Source organism: Drosophila sulfurigaster, chromosome 2L (genome assembly GCF_023558435.1).
Source record: "Drosophila sulfurigaster albostrigata strain 15112-1811.04 chromosome 2L, ASM2355843v2, whole genome shotgun sequence".
In the NCBI taxonomy this organism is placed as follows: Eukaryota; Metazoa; Arthropoda; class Insecta; order Diptera; family Drosophilidae; genus Drosophila; species Drosophila sulfurigaster.
The window spans coordinates 25,159,640-25,181,387 of record NC_084881.1 but is presented as its reverse complement, the minus strand read 5'-3'; the positions used below and the strand labels follow the sequence as shown (position 1 = coordinate 25,181,387).

At 36.6% G+C, this 21,748-nt stretch overlaps 1 protein-coding gene across 3 annotated transcripts; it reads right to left on the bottom strand.

Annotated features, from left to right (window-relative positions):
* Positions 1-48: 48 nt before the first annotated feature.
* LOC133835244 (protein FAM107B) lies at positions 49-21,498 on the bottom strand. Of its 3 annotated transcripts, XM_062265232.1 has the most exons (4): positions 21,086-21,498; positions 20,598-21,025; positions 2,788-2,992; positions 49-375 (listed from the first exon to the last, which is right to left on the bottom strand). In XM_062265232.1, the coding sequence occupies exons 3-4, from the start codon at positions 2,937-2,939 to the stop codon at positions 96-98; spliced, it is 432 nt and encodes a 143-aa protein (XP_062121216.1). In that variant the 5' UTR covers positions 2,940-2,992; positions 20,598-21,025; positions 21,086-21,498; the 3' UTR covers positions 49-95. The 3 variants fall into 3 exon arrangements, with proteins under 3 accessions (XP_062121216.1, XP_062121206.1, XP_062121197.1); XM_062265222.1 differs by having other exon boundaries at positions 20,598-21,498; XM_062265213.1 differs by lacking the exons at positions 20,598-21,025; positions 21,086-21,498 and adding an exon at positions 7,392-7,513.
* Between the last annotated feature and the right edge of the window lie 250 nt (positions 21,499-21,748).

Below are 21,748 nucleotides of genomic sequence, written 5' to 3'. Positions count from 1 at the left end.
AGAATTTTGGTTAGTTCACAACTAAAATTACGATTAATAATGTTTCGATTTTGTTTTGTTTTGTTTGTTGTTTGTTTTTCTTGATTTAGCTTAGTTTAATTGGGCGCATGCGCCGTACGCAGCTTGGCACGCACATTCAGATACTCGGGATTCACATACTGACGCTCCTCAGCCTCCTCGGCATCCTGTCGCTGGGCTGCCGCCTCGTGCTTCTGGGCCCGCTCCATGATCACACGTCCCAGCTCCCCCTTCAGTCCGGGTATCCCGCCAACCAGTTCCGCTTCCGGTGAATGCTGCTCGGCCGCCGCATGTCGCTCCTTTTGCTTCTCATACGCTCGCTGCAGCTCCGTCTTCTGGTTCAACACGCTCTTGCCACTGCAATGCATAGGATTCATGATTATTAGTAATCAAATTACAATTCGCAGAGTGGAAGAAAGTTTAGAGTGCAAAACAATCGAATATTGCATGGGACAATCTAGTTTTTAATTTCATTTGAAAGTTTATTTCTATAAATTACAATAATTAGTAGTTGCTGTAGGTTCATTTATCAATGAATATGAAATTTGTATTCTCGATTGAACTAATTTCAATTGAATTCTACAAATTAATCAATTTCTTGCGTTAATAATTTATTTGAGAACTAAAGTTTTGAAGCGAAAAATTTGTAAAGAAAAGTAAATGTGTTGCTAATAATGTTGAAAAGTTGTCGTAGCATTCTTAATATAAATTTGAAATTTTCAAACTACATTTTTACATGAATAAAGTAGAATAAGACAACTAAAGAAGAGGAGAACAAGAATGTCCCATCGAATATGAAACTGACAATTTTAAACAAAACATTATCTCCAGTATGACTAAAAAATATTACAAAAGTGTATCAAAGTATAATTTTATACATGTTTCTGTTGCCAAACATAAAAAGGATTTCACTTGTATGAATATTTAATTGTTTTCAATATTTAATTATTTATCAATCACAACACCACACCACATTCACATTAGAGATCAAGAACCAAAAGGAAAAAGGAACTGTTAGTTAAAGATATCCATATATGAAATGGTATTTTTGATTGTTTAAATATAAATATTCCAACATTTTCCTATTCCAATTAAAATCTTTTGTTCAAATGAAATTTAATAATTTTGAAAGAATAAACATATTAATAGAAAAAGACGTTTGGCAAGCTGATTTAGTTATAGATACATTTCATCTATAAGTTTTTCATTTAATGAATGGAATATGGAGTTCATTTTAGATATTAATTAAATGAATGATATTGCTAACAATTCTTATTTATGGTATATTTGGATTATATTAGGTTGGCCAAAAAGTCTTGCGGTATTTCCGATAGGTGTCTTTGCAAGCGAGTAGTTCTAGTTCTATTTATCGAATCGGTTCATGCGATACCTTTTTGGAAAGCTCTTTTCCCGCGCTAACACGTGTTTGATTTATTGTTGTTTGTCTTGAGTCGTTCGTGAGTTATAGCGTCACAAACATGGAGCAAAATAAAGAGAAAATACGGCATATTTTACAGTACTACTACGATAAAGGCAAAATGCAACTCATGATGCCAATAAAATTTGTGCAGTTTATGGACCCGATACAGTTTCCATTTCCACCGCACAACGATGGTTTCAACGTTTTCGTTCTGGTGCGGAGGTGGTCGAAGATGCGCCACGGTCCGGAAGGCCTGTCGTCGAAAATTGCGATAAAATCGCTGAATTGATCGAAACAGATCGGCATAGTAGCGCCGGAGCATCGGCCAAGAGCTGGGCATGAGTCATCAAACCGTTTGAAACCATTTGTAGAAGCTTGGATTAAAAAAAAAAAAAAGCTCGATGTGTGGGTGCCACACGACTTGACGCAAAAAAAAACATTTTTGACCGTATGAATGCATGCGAATCGCTTCTGATTCGCAACAAAATCGACCCGTTTTTAAAGCGGATGGTGACTGGCGATGAAAAGTGGATCACTTACAACAACGTGAAGCGCAAACGGTTGTGGTCGAAAAGCGGTGAAGCTGCCCAGACGGTGGCCAAGCCTGGATTGACGGTCAGGAAGGTTCTTCTGCGCGTTTGGTGGGATTAGCAGGGAATCATCCACTATGAGCTGCTTCCCTATGGCCAAACACTCAATTCGGACCTGTACTGGACCGCTTGAATGCAGCACTCAAGCAGAAGAGTCCATCTTTGATCAATAGAGGCCGAATTGTCTTCCATCAGGACAACGCCAGGCCACACACATCTTTGGTGACGCGCCAGAAGCTCCGGGAGTTCGGATGGGAGGTTCTATTGCATCCACCGTATAGTCCGGATCTCGCACCAAGTGATTACCACCTATTTCTGTCCATGGCGAACGACCTTGGTAGTCGGAAATTGGCCACAAGAGAGTCCTGTGAAAATTGGCTCTCCGAGTTTTTTGCCAATAGAAAAGCGAGCTTCTATAAGAGGGGCATTATGAAGTTGGCATCTCGTTGGGAACTCGTCATCGAACAAAACGGCGCATATTTGACTTAAATCGCATTATTCTAACCAATTTTATGAACAATTGAAAATTCAATAAAAATACCGCAAGACTTTTTGGCCAACCTAATATTAGAGACTTTTGACAAACTGACTTAGTTATAGATACATTTCAACTATAAGTATCTCATTTAATGAATGAAATAGTGCTCATTTTAGATATTAATTAAATTTATCATTTCTTTATTTACACAAATCGATGTGTTTAAGAGATTTAGATTGTTCTTTAGCTCTCTGTAAAGTGTTGATTGAATCTCTACTTACATTCTCGCATTGAACTTGAGCTCGCGATGCAGCTCCTTGCGATCGGTGCTCTCCATGCAGGGATTGATCAGTTTCTTTGGCAATATGAGACCATCGGAATCGGTCTGCACACCGGTGGGCGTGGCTGGCGGTGAACTCGACATGGACATCATTGTGGTGCCAGCTGTATCGATCTCAGTCAAGCTCTGTGCGCGCGGCGTTGTATCTGCATGATAAAAGATACAGAGATAGAGAACGAGATAATCGATTAATGCAAATTCTTGAACTTTCTACAAAGTGTGTGTGTGCCGTAAATCTGTCGCTCTCCTGCTGTTGCAAAAGCTTAATTGGCACTTGGCCTTCGTTCCATAAATCAAACACAATGCAACCAGAACAACATCAAGAGGTAGACAACAAGAACAAAAAATGTGAGCCAGACAAAAGACGAGTGGCAAATGTGTTGGTCGTTGTCTTCGTCTAGTGCTTGGCTTGCCTCTCGTTTATTAAGGTTAAATATTTCTTGGCATTCATGTCATTGTCAATTTGTTGTTACACAAACAAAAAACAAAAAGTCCGACATATAAAAAAGAAACGAAGCTAGCAGCAACGCGACGCCAACTTGGCAGAACCAAACAAGCAACGAACCAAGCCAAGTCAAGTCAAGTCAAGCCAAGAGACAGTCAATGTTAAAGATTCTTTTTCTTTGGCACCAACTTCTTTCGCCGCTGTTGTTGTTGTTCTTTTGTGCCGTTTGCTCGTCATCATAACCCACATTTGTCGAACAACAACAACAACAATGGCAATCACACAGAAATAAAACTTAAAGCCAGAACCTAAACTAGATTAATAGGTAGCAGATAAGGGCCAAAAAGCATCGCATAATGCTGAAAATGCCGTTGAAATTTGCTGATGAGACAAATCACATTGTGAAAGCAATCAACAATTTTTATGTGATTCTCTCTCACTCCCTTTTATTCTCGTATTCTCTTTCTCTTCTCAAAAACTACGGAATTTGGCAACGAATAGTTATTTGAAATACCCTATAAAAAACTACGATACTTCTGTGCACATAAATTAGAAGTTCGACAAAAAATCTATATTTGATAAAGGAATAATTTTAGCAATCTTAAGAGGCTAATAAACATTGCATGTACTATCAAAATATTCTGAAAATAAAGCAGCTCAGTTGATGATGTACTCCATATAGAAAGTTACTGATAAGCAGCTCAATTTAAATGGTCAAGATTGTGCAGTATAACATTATTAAATTAGTTGCAGCAGACTGATAAAATCTGTGACTAAACAAAAGTAGAAATAATGACAAAAAATATAAGTATATCCAAGTTTTTAATGTGGAAAGCTATAAAAATGAAAACGTACGTAACAAAATAAAAAAGGGAAGACACAACTCAAATTTAATAATAGACACAAATAAAAAAGTGTTTTAAATTTTTTCGCGAAATAATAAATATTTTGCGCACATCACTCTAAGAATACCCTCTAAAATGAGGGCGAATGAATCACAGACAATAAAGAGAACGAACAAACAAAATACCTCTGGTCGAAGTTAATGAATGGTGAAAAGTAATAAAAAAAAAAAAAACAAGAGCGTGAAATAAGTTTTGCAGCGGTTTTTCATGCTTTTAGGCCTATGTAAATACCCTGTAAAGCAGCCACGCAAAAGTTCATTTAGAGAACTCAGTTTAATGACTTGTGAGAGCGTTCAATGCGGAAGTCTTTTTGAATGCTCCAAAGCAATTAAGCAAAATGCGTGAAATGCGATTAGCAGCAAGTTTTGTTTTGGGGCGTATCTCAGCAGTAGATACCCTGTATAAAATGTGAAATAACAACTGCTTTCTACCTACGACAAGTTTCATTTAAATTAATGAACAATACGCGTAATGTCCGGGGTTAACAGTACTTGAATGTCATGCCTAGTTTAACTGGAAACTCGCTGGGTTCTTGTTCCAAGTCAACTTTCATTGCATTGCGGGTCGTATCAAAGCGTAAACGAAAAGACAAACAAAAAACTTTCATTCAAACACACACATGATAATATTACAAGTTTTCAAATGATAAATTAAAAGCAGACATACGGAATAAAGTAGTCTTGATTTATGTGCAAGTTGCATAGGAGTCGCATTGTCTGGTTCATTGTGGGTCGCAGACGCGACTAGGGAGTGTAAAACATATATAGTATATAGTAGTATATGGAATGGTCACTCGGTGAAAACAAATTGCATATAATTAGTTGTATGGGGGAAGACCCTTATAAAGACTCGACTTCATTTCACACCAACCAATCACAAGCCTCGCCTGCTCATTAGTTCGTTTGGTTTGTGCGGGTTTTCTAATAAGGCGACGACGAATTCAATTGCGCAAATGAAAAACTTCATTCGGTCTGCAATCGTCATCGTGTAATCGCTATCGTAATCGAAGCCAACTATAGAAGACCATTGTGCATGCCTCAGAATGTGGCAGCCATCAAATGCAAATGCAAATGCAAAAAAAAAGGCTTATCCAAATTAATCAATAAAGATTTGCATACAATTTCCGATTGACACACACAACACACGCTCGCTTTTTAAGTCTTTCGAGTTGGCCACGTATTTCATAATTGATCGAGCCCAAGAGGTTAATAGTTCGTCGCTGTCATGGCCAGCACAAAAAGCAGCCAAATCAACAGACAATCAATTGGAATTGATGTTGTGGAATTAGTGATAATTTGTCGGAATTGTTCGAGTCTTATGAAACCCATTGATTGATCGATGGGAAAAACTATGTCAACTCGAACTTTGAGCTCCGCTCAATTGGCCCTTTTAATGCCACTTTGCTGTTGCTGTTTTGCTGCTCCTCAAACATACAAAACTCTATTAATTGGTATGCAATGGAGTACAGTTGAATGACCTCAAGAGCCAGGGCAGCACTTCACAACACTCGACGAGGCATTCAACTGCATTATTTTGCATATTTTTACAAGCTAAGCTGCAGTTGCGAGTATTATTCATATTGATGTTTGAAGGGTCTTCATTTTTAATTAATTAGTGTCATCTAAAATGAATGCATGTTAAAATAAGCCTGAATGCCTCGAGTATGTATTTATCTTATTTATGTGCTCTTTCCGAGTAAAATGTATAACGAAATCATTTTTATACAAATTTTTACATAAACTGTCTTAGTTACTTTGATTCCTAATCTGGTATAATTTGAATACAGTAGTGTTTCGGTTTATTAATTTCGTATATAATATTTTAAGAATAAAACAGGCAGCTTCATTTTAAACCTACAAATAATATGTACTTTCCTTATCAAGAGAAAATTATATAATTGTAATAATTTTTATTCAAATTTTTATATTTATTTGTGGTCTTTGGTTGACAATCTGGTATATTTTGTAGTTTAGTAGTATAGTATATTATCGTTGTATAAATCAGGTATATTATTTTAAGACTAATACCGTCCCTTTCTTTTTTTAATGAGTACATTTTATAGTTTATGGTATATTTGGAATGTTGTAGTATTAATTTGGTATATTTTAAGAATACCGCTTTTTTTAAATGGAAACATTTGGTCGATTATGGTATCTGTAGTATTTTGGTATATTTTCAGAAACCCGATCCTGTTTTTTATTCAAAATGGGTATATTTTGAAGTTTATGGTATATTTGAAGCGTAGCAGTATGTAGCTGCATTAATTTGGTATATTTAAATAATATTACCGAATCGTTAGTTTATGGTATATTTGGAATGTTGTAGTATATATTTAAATTAATTTGGTATATTTTAAGAATATTTTATTTTATTATAATTATTTTGGTATATTTCAAAAATACCGCTCCTGTTTTTATATTTAAAATGGGTACATTTTAAAGTGTATGGTGTATTTAGAATTTAGTAGTATGTAGCTGTATTATTTTGGTGTATTTTAATAATAATACCGAATCGGTTTTTTATTGACAATGGATTTTTCACAGTCGAGTATACTCTTTTGTAGCTTGTTTTTAAAATCAAAGTAATTTTACGGATATAAAACACACAAATAAATGATTAAATTACAATGTGCTCGTTGTTCAACCCTATGCAGTAAAAACAACATTTGATATATGTTTTCTCCAAGTTTTTTAACAATTATTTCCCCGAGCAACCAAAATTACTTTCCAAATGTCTTTGATATGATCAACAACTGATCAACATGAACCAGACACAAAGCTACATGCAAATTCGCAGCGTTTTACAACACTAACACAACACTGTTTGGAAGTGAAGTGAACTCGGTACTTTCTTCGAAACGCGTAAAGTTAAGATCTGCATTTCAATCATGTTAACAGTTTTTCTTACAAATGTGTTTGTTTGAGTGTGAAATTGAATACAAATGTCTTTGTTATTGTTGCTTGCATTCATTTGATTCATTCCAATCTCGAGCACGAATCTTTGAATACCACGCTTGGAGCATGTTTTTTTCACATACAACACAAATAAAAGAAAAGATCTATGGGCAAAGAAGTTTTGTTAACATCTAAAACACGCATCGAGTTTTGCATTTTGCAAGACACTTTTTATACCCGAATATTTAAGTTAAGATCGCGATTTCACCGTCTGAGAAGTGGGGGGGGGTGACGAACTCACTCTCAAAGATCGACATGCGGTTCATGATGCTCGTCGAGATGTGCGTCCCGGGACGTTGCATGGTTGCTGCTGCTTACTGTTGTGCTTGTTGCAACAAGAAATTTGTTACTGCCGCGCGTTGTATGTTTACTTGGCTAATTGCAAATCGCCAATGCCGATCAATCAATCAATCAATTGTCGGCTTGTTGTTCTATTTACACACCGAGTGCATTCACCACATTGCCACATGGTTTCGCATTTCTATTTCATTTTCCACTTGCACTTGCATTTTCATTAGCATATTTCCCCTTTTGTGTTTTCACTGCTCACTTTTCACTTTCGTTTTCTGCACTCACTGCGCGTGGTGTTCTTATCAATGCAACTTATGGCTTCAAACTGCCCGGCGGTTGTGGCAAGGCAAAAGCAGCAAAATGAGCCTAGCCAAAACCCGAACCCGACTTGCAACGTTGCAACGTCTGCAAATCGATTCGAGTGTGTACGAGTGTGTGGCTTTTTGCTATTTTAGGCTTCCTCATTTGCAGCAGCAGCAACAGCAACAACAGCAACTTGCCACCCAAAAATGGGTGGTGGTTTTGTCGCTTTATGCTGCTGTTGCCGCTGTTGCTGCTGCTGCTTATGCAACACGACAACGACAACGACGCAACTACGGCGACAAGTGACCCAAATTTTTCAGCTGTGAGTTTTGTGTGTTGGTTGCACGAACGAACATGCAAAAATCGACGCATTGTGTTCATCCTTGCCACGACGCTGCAAGCATGAAAGTGAAAGCTTTTGTTCACTCACCAACACCCCCCAACCAACCTCACTCTTAATTCTTAAATCAAATTTACCCCACGTCACACATGAACAGGTTGCAGCGTCTACACTTGCAGAAAAAATATGCAAACTATTTAAGCGAATATTTGTATTTGCACATTTATCAATAAAAATAACACAATACAATTAATTACTTGGCTTTTTAGCACGTCTTTGTCTTTTTATGAAACACATTGCATCACTCAGTTTGCATTATTTCGCAATTCTAAATCGAAACAAAAGACTCGAGTTCGATTACCTCAAGGCTACACCAGCTGTGTACACATTGCTGACGGACAAAAGCTGATTGCTACACTCACAATATTGCCACATGCAAAAGCATTTCCTTCCTTTATATTAGCTATATTTGGCGTATTACAAAACATTTCGCAAGATTTAACAAAGAATGTCTGTTTCTTAAGTATTCTTTTTTATAGATAGCGTGCTGAGTAGATTTCAGACATCTGTGAGAAGTTGCAGATACGCAATTAATGGGTAACGAGTCGTATACGCAATAAGTAGTTAGTCTAATTGAAATTCATTTCATAAATTAACATACAAACAATTATAAATAAATTAATGGAATGAAAACATTTTTAAATTAAATACGGCAAAAAGATATTCGTAAGAAAAATAAAAAATATTCAAAGTAAAATATAATATATAATAATATAATATAAATATTCAGACATCTGTGAGAAGTTACGGATACGCAATTAATGGGTGACGAGTCGTATACGCAATGTGTAGTTAGTGTAAATGAAATTCATTCCTTAAATTAACATACAAAAAATTATAAATAAATTAATGGAATGAAAACCTTTTTAAATTAAGTATGGCAAAAAGATATTCGTAAGAAAACTACAAAATATTCAAAGTAAAATATAATATATAATAATATAATATAAATATTCAGACATCTGTGAGAAGTTACGGATACGCAATTAATGGGTGACGAGTCGTAATGTATAGTTATTAATGTAAATAAAATTCATTTCATAAATTGAAAGAAAATAAATAAATAAATTAATGAAATGAATAAAAAGATATTTGTAAGAAAACTACAAAATATTCAAAGTAAATGTAAGAAAAGGTTAAACAAAAATATGTGAAAGACTAAAACGTAATGAAAGCAAACAACAAGTTTAAAGAATTTAAAAGAACATATAGCAAAAAGAGAATTTAAAAAACAATTCAAAGATTTTGGACTAGTTGAGCAAACAGAAATTTATATGTAATATTCCAATTTCTAACTGTTGATATAACAGTAATATATATTCGCATTTATTGAATTGTTAGAGTTCTAAGAAATGTTTTTAAAAGCCTGAATTAACACATCTAAATAACAAGCTTATAAATATGCAAAATGTGTGTTTAAAAAGAAATTCATAAGAAAATTATATTCTTATGATTTATTCAACTAATTCAGCACAGAATTTAGATAATTTCAAAAATGTGTTTAAAAGGAAATGCATGATAAAATGATATTCTTATGATTTACTATATATGTATGTACAACTGCAGACAAAGAATTTACATAATTCCATAATCAAAAGAATCACAAATAAGAATCTAACGCTTGCCAAATCTCTTTTTATAAGTTTTCAAGTTCGACAAAAGTATCTCAGTATGCAGTATCTTTGTATCTGCAGTTTTTGTTGAGTGCATTTGGCTTTTTGCAGCCTCCGCAAATTGATGCGCTGCATTGCCTTGACCTGCAGACATTTTGTGGCGCGTTTTGTTGGGGCAGCTGCACACACGTGTGTTCGTGCCACACAAGGCCAAAGCTCTGTAGAAGCTGCGTACAATCATTGGCTGGCTTAAGCCTCCCTCCCACCCAACTGCGTAGGTGTATGCGCATGTGTGTGTGTGTCTGTATCTGTGTGTGTATTTGTTTGTGGCATATTTCAGGGGCAAGCATGTAGGAGCAACGCAGCCAGCCAGCCAGTCCTGGGCAGGAAAAGCGCCTCCGCCCAAAATCAATGGACGTTGTCTGCTCGCTTGCTGTTCGCCTGGTGCTAATTGGCTCCATGGAGAAAATGGCCGCTTCACAGGCACAGGGAAAATGCACACACACGCACAACACACACACACGAACACGTGTGAAATCAAAGCTGAGCAACAAGATGCAGCAGCGTCTAAGACATTGTCGGTGCAACTTCTTGGGGCAAAAAGACGCACTCGACTCCATGCTCAGCACTTCTCCAGCGCAAGAGTTGCGGAGTTTGAGTTGCTTCTGCCAAAAAGGGGGCGGACGGGGGGTGTGGCTGGCGTGTGAAGCGCGCCATTCAACAACTCTAACTCAAATACTCCGCCTCAAAACAGCAGGCGCTCAGCAATGGGAAGCAAGCAGCTGACAACACAACAGGAGCAACAGGAGTCGACGTCGTCAGCAGCAACAGGAACAGGAGCAATGACGTCAACAGGAGCAGGAGAGCTTTTGTTGTTGTCGAAAAGCTCAAATAACAGTTGAAAGCTCGTTGTTGTTCTTTCGTTTGTATTCAGCAAAACTCGACCCCTACAACAGGTCAATGCTCTGACGTCACAATGGATGAGGAGAGAGAGGGGGGCTGGAATTGGGGGTTGCTCTCTGCCATTTGCACTTGGCGAAAAACATCAATAAATAGATTTCCCTGATTTTTCAACAGGATAGCAGGAAAACACCAAACGACGACAACAAAACATTTCATTTCAAATTCACCCTGGAGAGCTTTGTTGTTCCTTTGCGGTTATGTTGGGGATGACTTCCAACTCCCCCCCATTTCGAAGGGGGTTGCAACAGCTGAGACCAAGAGAGAGAGATAGAGAAAGAGTGAGATGCTAAAGGGTGCATAGATTCGTCTAGTCAGGCAACGTGAGCTCAATTGTTTGGAATTTGTTTGCAACTGGCGATCAATAAGCAAAAACATGTTTTGTTGATTTTGAACATTTTGCACACAATTGCTTAAATATTTATAAACAATTTGCAAAGCGTGAATAGATATGCAAATTCTGTGGGGATGTCGATAATTAAATGAATAGCGAACAATGAACATTTTTCGCTGACAGCGTTCATTTGCTTAATAAAAAATATGTATAGAAAGTGCTCGATTTTATCCTAGCTTTCATTAAATGTAAACAATTCATAAAGGCAAAATAGTTTAAAGTAAAGTTTGTTTTATTGCAGCTTTATTAATATTATTATCGAATAATGTTTTAAACTGATAATAAAGCCCAATTTTCAACAATCATTTTGATTCTTAATCATTTAACTTGTCAGTAACCAAGCGCTTAATTTGCACTTTAGATGCGCAATCTTAATTAGTTAAATCTAGAACGAACCACTAAAAGAATTTATCCTTTTTTTTAATGAGCTAATTAAAATGAAAACTGTGTTCAAGGCAATCTAAAGCACAATTTACATGCGATTTTATCACACTTTTGTCACGTTAAAAGTTTAGTAGTAGTTTTTTTCTAGATCAAGGTCTATTCTCAGTATTTTCCAGTCGGATCCTAAATATACTGTAAGTTCCCTTTAGGTATCAATGTCATTGCTGGCGCGTGTTAGTCATTGCGATTTGTGTTTACTATTTACTATTGGTATTTGTTGTTCTTGTTATTGTTATTGTTATTGGCTTGTTTGTCTGCCTTGACATTAAACGAGCCGACCACGCGACACACGCGATGATGATGATGCGCCTTCAAAATAGTAAAGCCTCAACCTTCCAACCTCCCAACTTCCCCCCAGAGAGACACTCAACCGCACCAAGGCTAAAACCAAACGAACTCGCACCCAACCCAGACACCAAAAATTCCTTATATGGTTTGTCGCGATGGCATGCGAGTTTTCTTAATACCCTGAGAATTGTGCGAAAAGTGGAATGTAGTAAATACTTTACACATTTTTTATATATTTTTGATATTTGATTTTTAAAAGACTTGTCAATTTAGCAAGCATCTATGCAAGTTTTTCCCCTCCTCGATTTCACAATGTTTACATAAGATCGTCAAAAGAAAATCGGAGATTATTTAATAATAAATATACAATCAGTTTTCAATGACCTGCTAAAGCTTGAATCAAATTAATTTATTAATCATTAATCACTAGAAAATACATCTTAAAATTAATTAAAAATGTTGAAGACTTGACTTTGATACATTGGCTTTTTAATTCGATTTTATATAATCTGCACATTTTGCAAATTTTATAATAATTATGCAACATTTTATACCCACTACGCGTAGGATAGAAGCGTATTATAACCTATGTATGTACATCTCCGACCCTATAAAGCATATAATTTGGTTGCAATCAAATAAAAAATGTAGAAATAATTTCAAAAAGTCTTTTGTATGGGAAAAAATGTCTCCTTGCTTTGGGTCTTAGTAGCTTTGGCTGACAATCTAGTATATTTTGTAGTCTATGGTATATTTTGGATGTAGTATTATATAAATATACCAAATAAAGCCTTTTCGTATATTTAAGTATTTTTGTGGTATATTTTAAGAATAATACCACACTATTTTGTATGAATGTCAAAAGTAGAAGGAAGCATCTACGACCCTAGAAAGTATATATAATTTGGTTGCAATCATATAAAAATTGTAGAAGTAATTTCAAAAATTCTTTTGTATGGGAAAAAATGTCTCCTTACTTCGGTTGTTAATAGCTTTGGCTGACAATCCAGTATATTTTTCGTATATGGTATATTTTGAATGTAGTATTATATCAATATACCGAGTATAGCCTTTGGTATATTTAATATACCAAATATAGCCTTTGCTGTATTTTAATATACCAAATATATTATATTTCATATACCAAATATGTTGGTATATTTAAGTATTTTTGTGGTATATTTTAAGAATAATACCACACTATTTTCCTATACTTTCTTAATAGTTTCCGTTATTTTGTGTACCTTTCGTTTCTTTGTTGTTATAGAGTATCTTCAAGTTGAACACGCTCTCACTTGTAGCGTTTGTTTGACTTTTCAGCTTTAGTGGCGTGTCAGAATTTATTGGCGCGCTCGTTTTGTGGCCCATTAACAGGAGTTTCGATGCGGGGGGGGGAGCGGAGGCTCAAGGGCCATTTATACGCTCAGCTGACTCATGAATGAGAAATTAGCTGGCATCCCAATCGCAATCCCAATCGCCATCCCACTGCTTCAACATTTCCTCAGCCACTTGTGGGTAGCGAGTGTTTTTGTTGCATGTTGCAGCAACTCAGTGGGAGATGCACCAAGTTGTGGCACCACAGGAAGTGTGCACATTCGAAAGAAATGCCTTCACAATTCACAATAATAATATAAGACAGCTGTAAAGTGGCTTACTTGTGGCTTTCACTCTCTCAGCGCTATTCACTCAGTCAGTTAGTCAGCCAGTCAGCTACTCATTCACTCATTCCATCATTCATTCATGTAATTCGCTTCAACATTTTCCGCGTCGACATCGTTTGTCGTCTTGTTTGCGCTTTTTTATAAACAATTTTCGAATTTTCAGCCAGTTTTTATTTTTTTTTTATTAATTTTTTGGCTAGCCACTTGACAAGTGCCTCCATAATAAAAAAAAATACAGAGTATTAAAAAACCGGACACATTTTAATTGCGCAATGCACAGACGAGACACACTTGTAGTTACATATAGTAAACTGACCTCTTCTGCGAATTTCTGTTTGTCTAACAAATTGTTCAACTACTTTTTTTTTCAGTTCAGTATTTTCCAACACGTCGATTCATTCCACGAACTGAAACTACACAACAACAAAATTCTATGGCTTGTTTATGAAACGAATGAGAAAATGCGAGGATGCGAGAAGAGTGGAATGGGGAGGATAGGGGAAGGGAAGGGGAGGAGACGCAGATGCCACTCGCTTCCCATGTGGCGTTCTCGTTTGGCATTCCACATAAACAAAACACACACACACACACACAGACAACTAAAAGGCGTAGCACATAAACATTTACGATAAACAAATTGAGGCGGGCAGCACGTTTAAAACCAACAGCAACAAACAGCAAACAACATTAAAATGCATAAATGATAGACTAATAGAAATGCTTTCGAAATTTAGAGTTCTTTACTCTATTGAATTTTAATAAAAGTTGCTAAAAACTTCCTCAAACATACCCCATACACAATTTATGTTTTTACAGGGTATTCAGCGCGCGTTTTAGTCACCGAGTCGTTAGCATGGTTTTTATACCCGCTACCCATAGGGTAGAAGGGTATTATAACTTTGTGCCGACTGGAAATGTATGTAACAGGTAGAAGGAGGCATCTTGATCAGCGTCAAGAGCTGAGACCGTCATGCCCGTCTGTCCGTATGAACACCTAGATCTCAGAGGCTATAAGAGATAGAGCAATATATACAATCTGGTATATTGTGCCGTCTAAGGTATATTTTGAATGCGCTACTACACCGATATACCACATATACCAGTTGGTATATTTTTAGTATTTTTGTAGTATATTTGGTATATTTTGAAAATAATACCGCAAAATATATTGCTTTTATTTAAAATGAGTAGCGGGTATCTCACAGTCGAGTACACTCGACTGTAGCTTTCTTACTTGTTTTTTATTTTTTCGGAGTTCATTTCAAGAAAATTTCGTAATGCCGAAACAAAACAAAAAAAAAACGAAATACAACTAAAGAGCTAATCAAGCGATATTCGCGTCTGGAAAAACACAAACAAAAAAACACACACTTAACACAAATTCACCTTATCAACATCCACACGGAAACTCACAAATGAATTTTAATGAATGTTTACGTATTGAACAGAACATAAATAAGCAAAATAAGGGCAGGCATTAAAAACTAGGTAAAAACAAATTGGATTTAGTAAAACTCTTTTTCGAATATAAAAACTATGAAATTTAGAAATTTATGATGGCTTTTAAAAAAAAGGTGAAAATTGACGTTTCAATCTAATTTTATTGAAATGTTCTTCTCGAATCTCTTTCAAATCTGATCAAACATTATAACACATAAATTAAATTGGAAATTTCTTTCCGAATCTTTTAAAAAAAGGAATATAAAAATATCATATTTTTTAAATTTTTGTTTACTCGCCAAACTACCCCAGTCTAAATTACTTTATCAGAACCGAATTTCAACATTTTTATCTCCCACTGCGATAATCCCATACACCGCATTCTTTTATATGTTTGGTCAAAAATAAATTAAATCATAAAAATGACAGATAAGAAGCTTTTAATATAGACTAGATAATATTAAGTAATCGCCATATGGCGTGCAGAACAAAATGTAAAACAAAATGCATAAATTTAAAATATCACTCAAGTGTTCATTATAGCGAAGCTTGTCTGTGCCACATACTTGAGATTGTTTGTGTGTAAATTATGAAATAATTTTTTTGTTTTATTGATTTGAGATTTGGAAATATTTTCGCGTTTTCCGACAATGCAATCATACAATTATTAATAGCAATAAGAAATAAACTTTTTATAGGGAGGAACTTCCCTAATATATGTATATAGTAATAATTCTGTTTAAGTATCAATTGATTATAGCTTTGGCTGATCTCATTAGAGGGGCCGTAAAATATTTATGCATATGACCTAACGATTTCCTTATATGCATTGCATAACTCATAAGACACCAAGCGAACTCAGCAGCCCAACAAGTTAGCGTTGAAATATTTCACACAGCGGCGTCTTTGAAAGAAATATCTTAAATCATAATGCGAGTAAGTGAGCATTACAACAAATGGCCTTCATGAGGCGGCTTAAAACCGCCGACAAGCCACAACAACAGCAACAACAATTTCACAATTAGCCAATCAAAAGCATAAAGTTTAACGTTTAGCTTTTAACAAGAAAATGTGGCGGCAGGTTTTGTGTAAGTGTGAGTGTGTGCGAAAGAGATGCAACACTGGTTTTATGTAATGCGGCGAGACGCGTAAAAATTGCAACAATTAACAAATAAAACATAGATGGTCACATTTCAAGCTAAACAATTAAACACAAGTTACGGCTAAAAACTAAAACAAGCATCGCATTTAGCCTTTCACTTTAGCCAAAAAGAAATGCATTAAATGAAATTATCACCAAGTGTGTGTTTGCGAATAATACAAAGAATCTGAAAAGGAAAACATTTACATACTTCATTTTGTGCAGTTAAAAGTTGACTTTTGAAACTTTCTCGCTTGATTGCTTTGTGTTGTCATTAGTAAATATAACGAGTTCATTAACATGATAACAACAGAACATTAACAGTGTGTGTATGCGCACCTCACGCCCGCTCTCTCTATCTCTTTCTCTGTCCCTCGTACACATGTATCGCATGCAACAAGTTTCTTTACATTGAAATATCCAAATGTTCACAGGAAATCATCAAAATGTGCAAGCGCAAGTCGTTCAGTATATCCAATAAGACTTTTTGACTCGCACACTCGCACACACACTCCTATACACACGCACTCTTTAGCCTTTGCTCGTGCTCGCCGTCATTGTTGTTGCTTGCTTTGGCTCTCTTTTGTGTTTTTGGGTGCCAAAGGGGCACAACTCAGCAGTGAGAGCGACCAAGCGAGTAAGTGAGAGAGCGCGAGACAACTGGATTGCTTATTTGCTCACTTGCCCCCTTCCACACATGGGGAGTTGTATTGCTATTGCTACTGCTGCGTGTGGGGTTGTAAAGGCAAGGCAAGGCAAGAAAATCGAAAGCGCCATCGTGCGACGTCAGCGTCAACGTCAACGTCAGCGCTGCTTGGTGGTTGTTGTCTTTGGACATTGCACAGTGGTCGACAGGCTGCATAGATCGTCCGCACTGATTACGAATGTGTGTGTGTGCATGCAAAATACAAAAAAACTCAACACGAAGACAATTGAATTATGCTCACTTGCATGCATGTATTTGTGTACGTTATGTGTGCGTTGTTTACAACTGTGAACCACTGTGTCTGGCTTTTGTGGATGATGACGATGACGACAAGCGGTTGAAAAGTCAAAGTCAAATGCAAGACATAAAACAACGGCACAAACAATAACAGAAATAATAATAATAGCAACAACAATAAACTATGTACATACAACAGCGGCAGAAAGCAAAAACAAGTTTTCACTTTTATTATTTCTTTTTGAGCCGAGTTCCTCAGGTTGCTTCGACAACGGCTTTTTGATGGCGAGGTGGGGAGTGCAAAGGAGAGGGAGGAGGCCTGTGCAGCATTCATTACCAAATGGCGGCGGTTCAATTGCATTTGTTGTTGCTGTGGCAAATTGTGGCCATAATGATGAATTGCATAAGCCGGAATCGCAATCACAATCGCAATCCGCATCTGCCAGCTGCTTATGGCAAGCGAATGAGAGAGTGAAAAAGAGCGAGCAAACGAGAGTGCAAAGCTTAAACTGCAAAGCTGGCTTATCAAAGCACACAAAACATGACCATATAAAGTAAAAACAAAACACAAAATATCTATTTGCGGCTAATCGAGACAACACCAAAAACAAGCAACAACAATAACACATGATGATATGTAATCACACTCACACACACATACATATGCATATTCAACGTAACCCAGCATGGCATTCATTCATGCCGTTAGCTTACGCTCAGTCTCATTCCCATTCTTCGTGTTGCTATTGTTTCTATTCTAATGTTTTTTTGTTGCTGTTGTTTTCGAGTGACCGTCGCGGCCTTGCCTTTGCCTTGGCGCGCTATCCAAATTCAAATCCAATTCCCGTTGGGGTGTGTATGTGTGTGTTTATGTGTGTATTGAGAGCACCATAATTGGAAGTGGGAATGCCTTTGTATTTTTGCTCCTTTTGTTTACACTTTGCTTCACATTGCTAATTTTGGCATTGCCGTAAATTGCAAACTGCGGCTTCTGAGTGTGAGCGAGACAACAATAATGAGCAGGCGACGAGTTTCAGCCAAGCTGCGTCATTAAGAGCAAATTTGTTGTTGTGCTTTAGGAGAAAAAAAATATAAAAACAACTGTGCAAAGAATGGCAAAAATGCGAACCGAAATGTGTGCAAAGTAAACGAGTGGATTATGCTTTATTGTATGAGGTAATAGTTGATAAATGAATTGCCAGAAAATTTAACGCTTGGCTACCAAATCAATTAAATTGCGCAGATCGAGAAACACCATCAATCATTATGGCATTATACAACACTCAATAAATGCAAGCAAACGCAAAAACCCAATTAGAAATTCATTGACAAAAATCATATCTCAAAATCCCTACGAAATGAGCGTCGAAGTCATGTGAGTGCGATTGCCTTCCGAGTGCTTTTCCAAAGGGCTCTCTCTCTCTCTCTCTCTCTCTCAACACACAAAAATTAAACAACAAACTCGCCTGACAACTGGGGAACTGGAATTGCTCCGTCGTCTTGCTGCCCTTTGCTTGGCGCCTGTTCAAATAAGTTTCAAATTTTGACAAATAAAAGCATGGTTTTGTAATTTACGAGCGCATTTTGCCCCAAAACACATACAAACACATAAACACACACATCTAATCATCACGATTGAGCGAGTGCCAGTGCAATGTGGAGTGGAGTTGGAGTTGGAGTGAAGTCGAATTCTCACGCCCATTATTCACACTCAGTAGCAAAACGAGTTTGAGGACGACACACTCGTTCTGTCCCGTTCTATCTCGCTGATGTTCTGTGGTCGCCTCCAACGAGAGAGTGCAATAAAAAGGGATTATATGCGTGTGTATGTATGTGTTTAGCAATGTTTTTCTGCTGTGATGGAGTTTGAGTGCGCTGAAGGAAGCTGCATCAAAGTCATCTCCCCAACTGTCTAGACATTTCATTACCCGACACACAAACACACTCAGACACAGGACATGCTCTTGATGACGAAGACGAAGAAGAAGCAGAAGAGCTTGACTTTGCCCCGAGGCCGAGGCACAGTGAACTCAACTCAACTGTCGTTAGATCACCTCCAATGATAATTGTTAGTGTATTTTTATTGGTCTTGCGGCTTATTAGGGAGTGGAAGCTTTTACATGGTATCTACGTATGCATGTGCAATAAAAGTGTATTTACTTTCTTATCGGTTATTACTTTCACATGCACACATACGTGCGCATTCTTCTTGAGTGGGATAGAAATTTATAGATGGCATTTTCTGAACACATATTTACCTAATGATAATTCTATTAGTGATTCTTATTGAAACTAGCACATTAAAAGAGAAAATTTATTTATTAAGGGAAATTCAAATCCAATTCAGCATTTTTAGTTATTTTTGAAATGAATAACAAGTCTTTGAATCCGGCTAGTTTCATTAAATGAAATGTAATAATAACACTAGGTATACATGTTCTATGGGACGATACAAATTTACAGATAGCATTTGCTATGTACATATTTGGCTAATGATAATTCTATTAGTAACATGAAACATGTATGAGATAAATTCACGCAAACTTTTAAAAATATTTGTAGGAAACTATTTTATACTAAATAATAAGCAATTTTATGACTATGATAAATAAGTATTATATTGACTTCATAAAAAGCAAATAAAAAAAAGACATTTATTTTCTGCGAAATCTTAAAAAAAAATACTGATAATATCATTAGTAATTCTACAGAAACTAGTGCTTCATACGTAAAATAGCGCATATTAGCTCAAAATGTTTATTTATCTTAAAAATTCGCTACATATTCATAGTTGCTGGTTGTTTTCTGTTCTCTGAAGCAAAACACAAAGTGAAGAAGCAATTTGTTATTCGCCTTTTTTACAGATCATCTGAAATAACAACAGTGATTTGACTTATCGTCGTACTAATGCTCTGTAATTTGAGCCTCAACTAATTCCTCCATTACCCCGAACTCATTAGCAGTTTCTGGTTACTCAAACTACAATTTAGATAAGCAGATTAACTCGGTCTACTATATTTCCTGAAATGGAAAACGAGAAGGCCAAGCTCACTCTACAGATTAGAAGAATCTTCATCATAAAAGACCTCATATCTATTTTGTGTCTTTGTTATTTTTGTCATGGAAAACCAGCTAAGGAAACAAAGGCTTCGGACAAGGAAATAATCTGTTATCTGATCAATTTCTTTCTACTTGAATAACTCTGGCAGTAGGTCTGGGAATCTTTTTTTATTTTGTAAGACACACTCGATGATGGTTCGTTCGTAATCTCATACGTTTCGTCACAGTGCATTAATCAGCATTGTGTCTATTGTTACCGGCATCTTGCCTCACTGTAAGCCGACAGTGATTAAAGGGAGTTGCGCACACAATTATCGACATGCAACCACTGTGCAAGGCACACACAGGCTTGTCAAGGACTCTTCTTGCACACTCGATATGCCTGCAAAGGTCACACACACACACATACACACAAACAATCCATATCTAGCTAGCAAATAGGAGCCTTGACTTTTGCACTTTCGTCAAAAGAAAATAACAAAAAGACTGCAGTAAAAATTAAAACTCACCACGACTCAGACGACAAAATGCTTCAAGTGTCGTCGCCTTCTCTCAACGTCCTTTGCTGTGGTGAATTTGGCGGCGCAAGATAAAACTGGAATTTCTTTTTGGTTTTCGTTTTCGTCGTCTGTTTTGATTGTTGTTGTTGATGCTGCTAGCGCAGTTATTTTTGTTGTTGCTTTATCGACTGCTTCTGCTCTCTCAGCTGCTCGTGCGTGCCTTGTTGTTTGTATTGGTATTTATCTTCTTTTTTCTCTGTTGTTGTGTGTGTGCGTGATTTTTAAATCCTTTTGTTTCGCTGCTGATTTTTTGGCGCGCAATTTTCGTTTTATCTCACACGCGAAAGTGTTTTGTTGTCGTCGATTTTGTTGCTGTTGTTACTGTTGCCGTTGTTATTATTATTGCTGTAATTTGCATTTCACGTTTTGCTGCTTGCCTAATACGAAACAACAGCTACAAACACAATAACAACAAACAAAAACACACATACACTCACTCACTCACACACTCGTAAAAGGAACCTGTGTCCGTTTTGTTTCCTTTTCTTTTTTTTTGCCGACTTCGTCCAGATTTTTTATTTGCTTTTGTTTACTCACTGCAGTTTGCAATTAACTAAGCAAATAATATTTAATGCTTTTGGCACTTGAAACTCATTTAAATCTGTAACAAAATGCGAATGTTTTGAGGCTCCGACTCCGAGCGACGGCGACGCGTTGGCGACAAAAAATGAACGCTTCACGACACGAAAAAATTAGACGTCCGCCTTGAATGCGCGTTGAAAACGAACTGAGAGCAGAGCAGTTAAGCAAAGCAAAGCAAAGCAAAAAGCAGAAACAAAACACTGAGAGAGCCAAAGCCAAAAAACACACAAGCTGAAATGCTGCTGGCAATGAGAGTCGGCTTCGTAATACCCTGTATGCTCAAATGCCGTCAATTAATACTAACATAAAATAAATTAAGTATTTTGACAATTGACGCAACGCATGTAATACGTCTTTGAATTTTAGCATAATGTAAAAGGGTAACAGAATTGTATTAACAGAAGTAACATGGATAGTGTGCGCTGTTAGTCGCAGTGGCCGGCAAAGTGTAGTTGTAGGGTAGACAGTTGAGCGCGCTCTCGCTCTATCTCACTCTGGCACATTTCACTTAAAATACT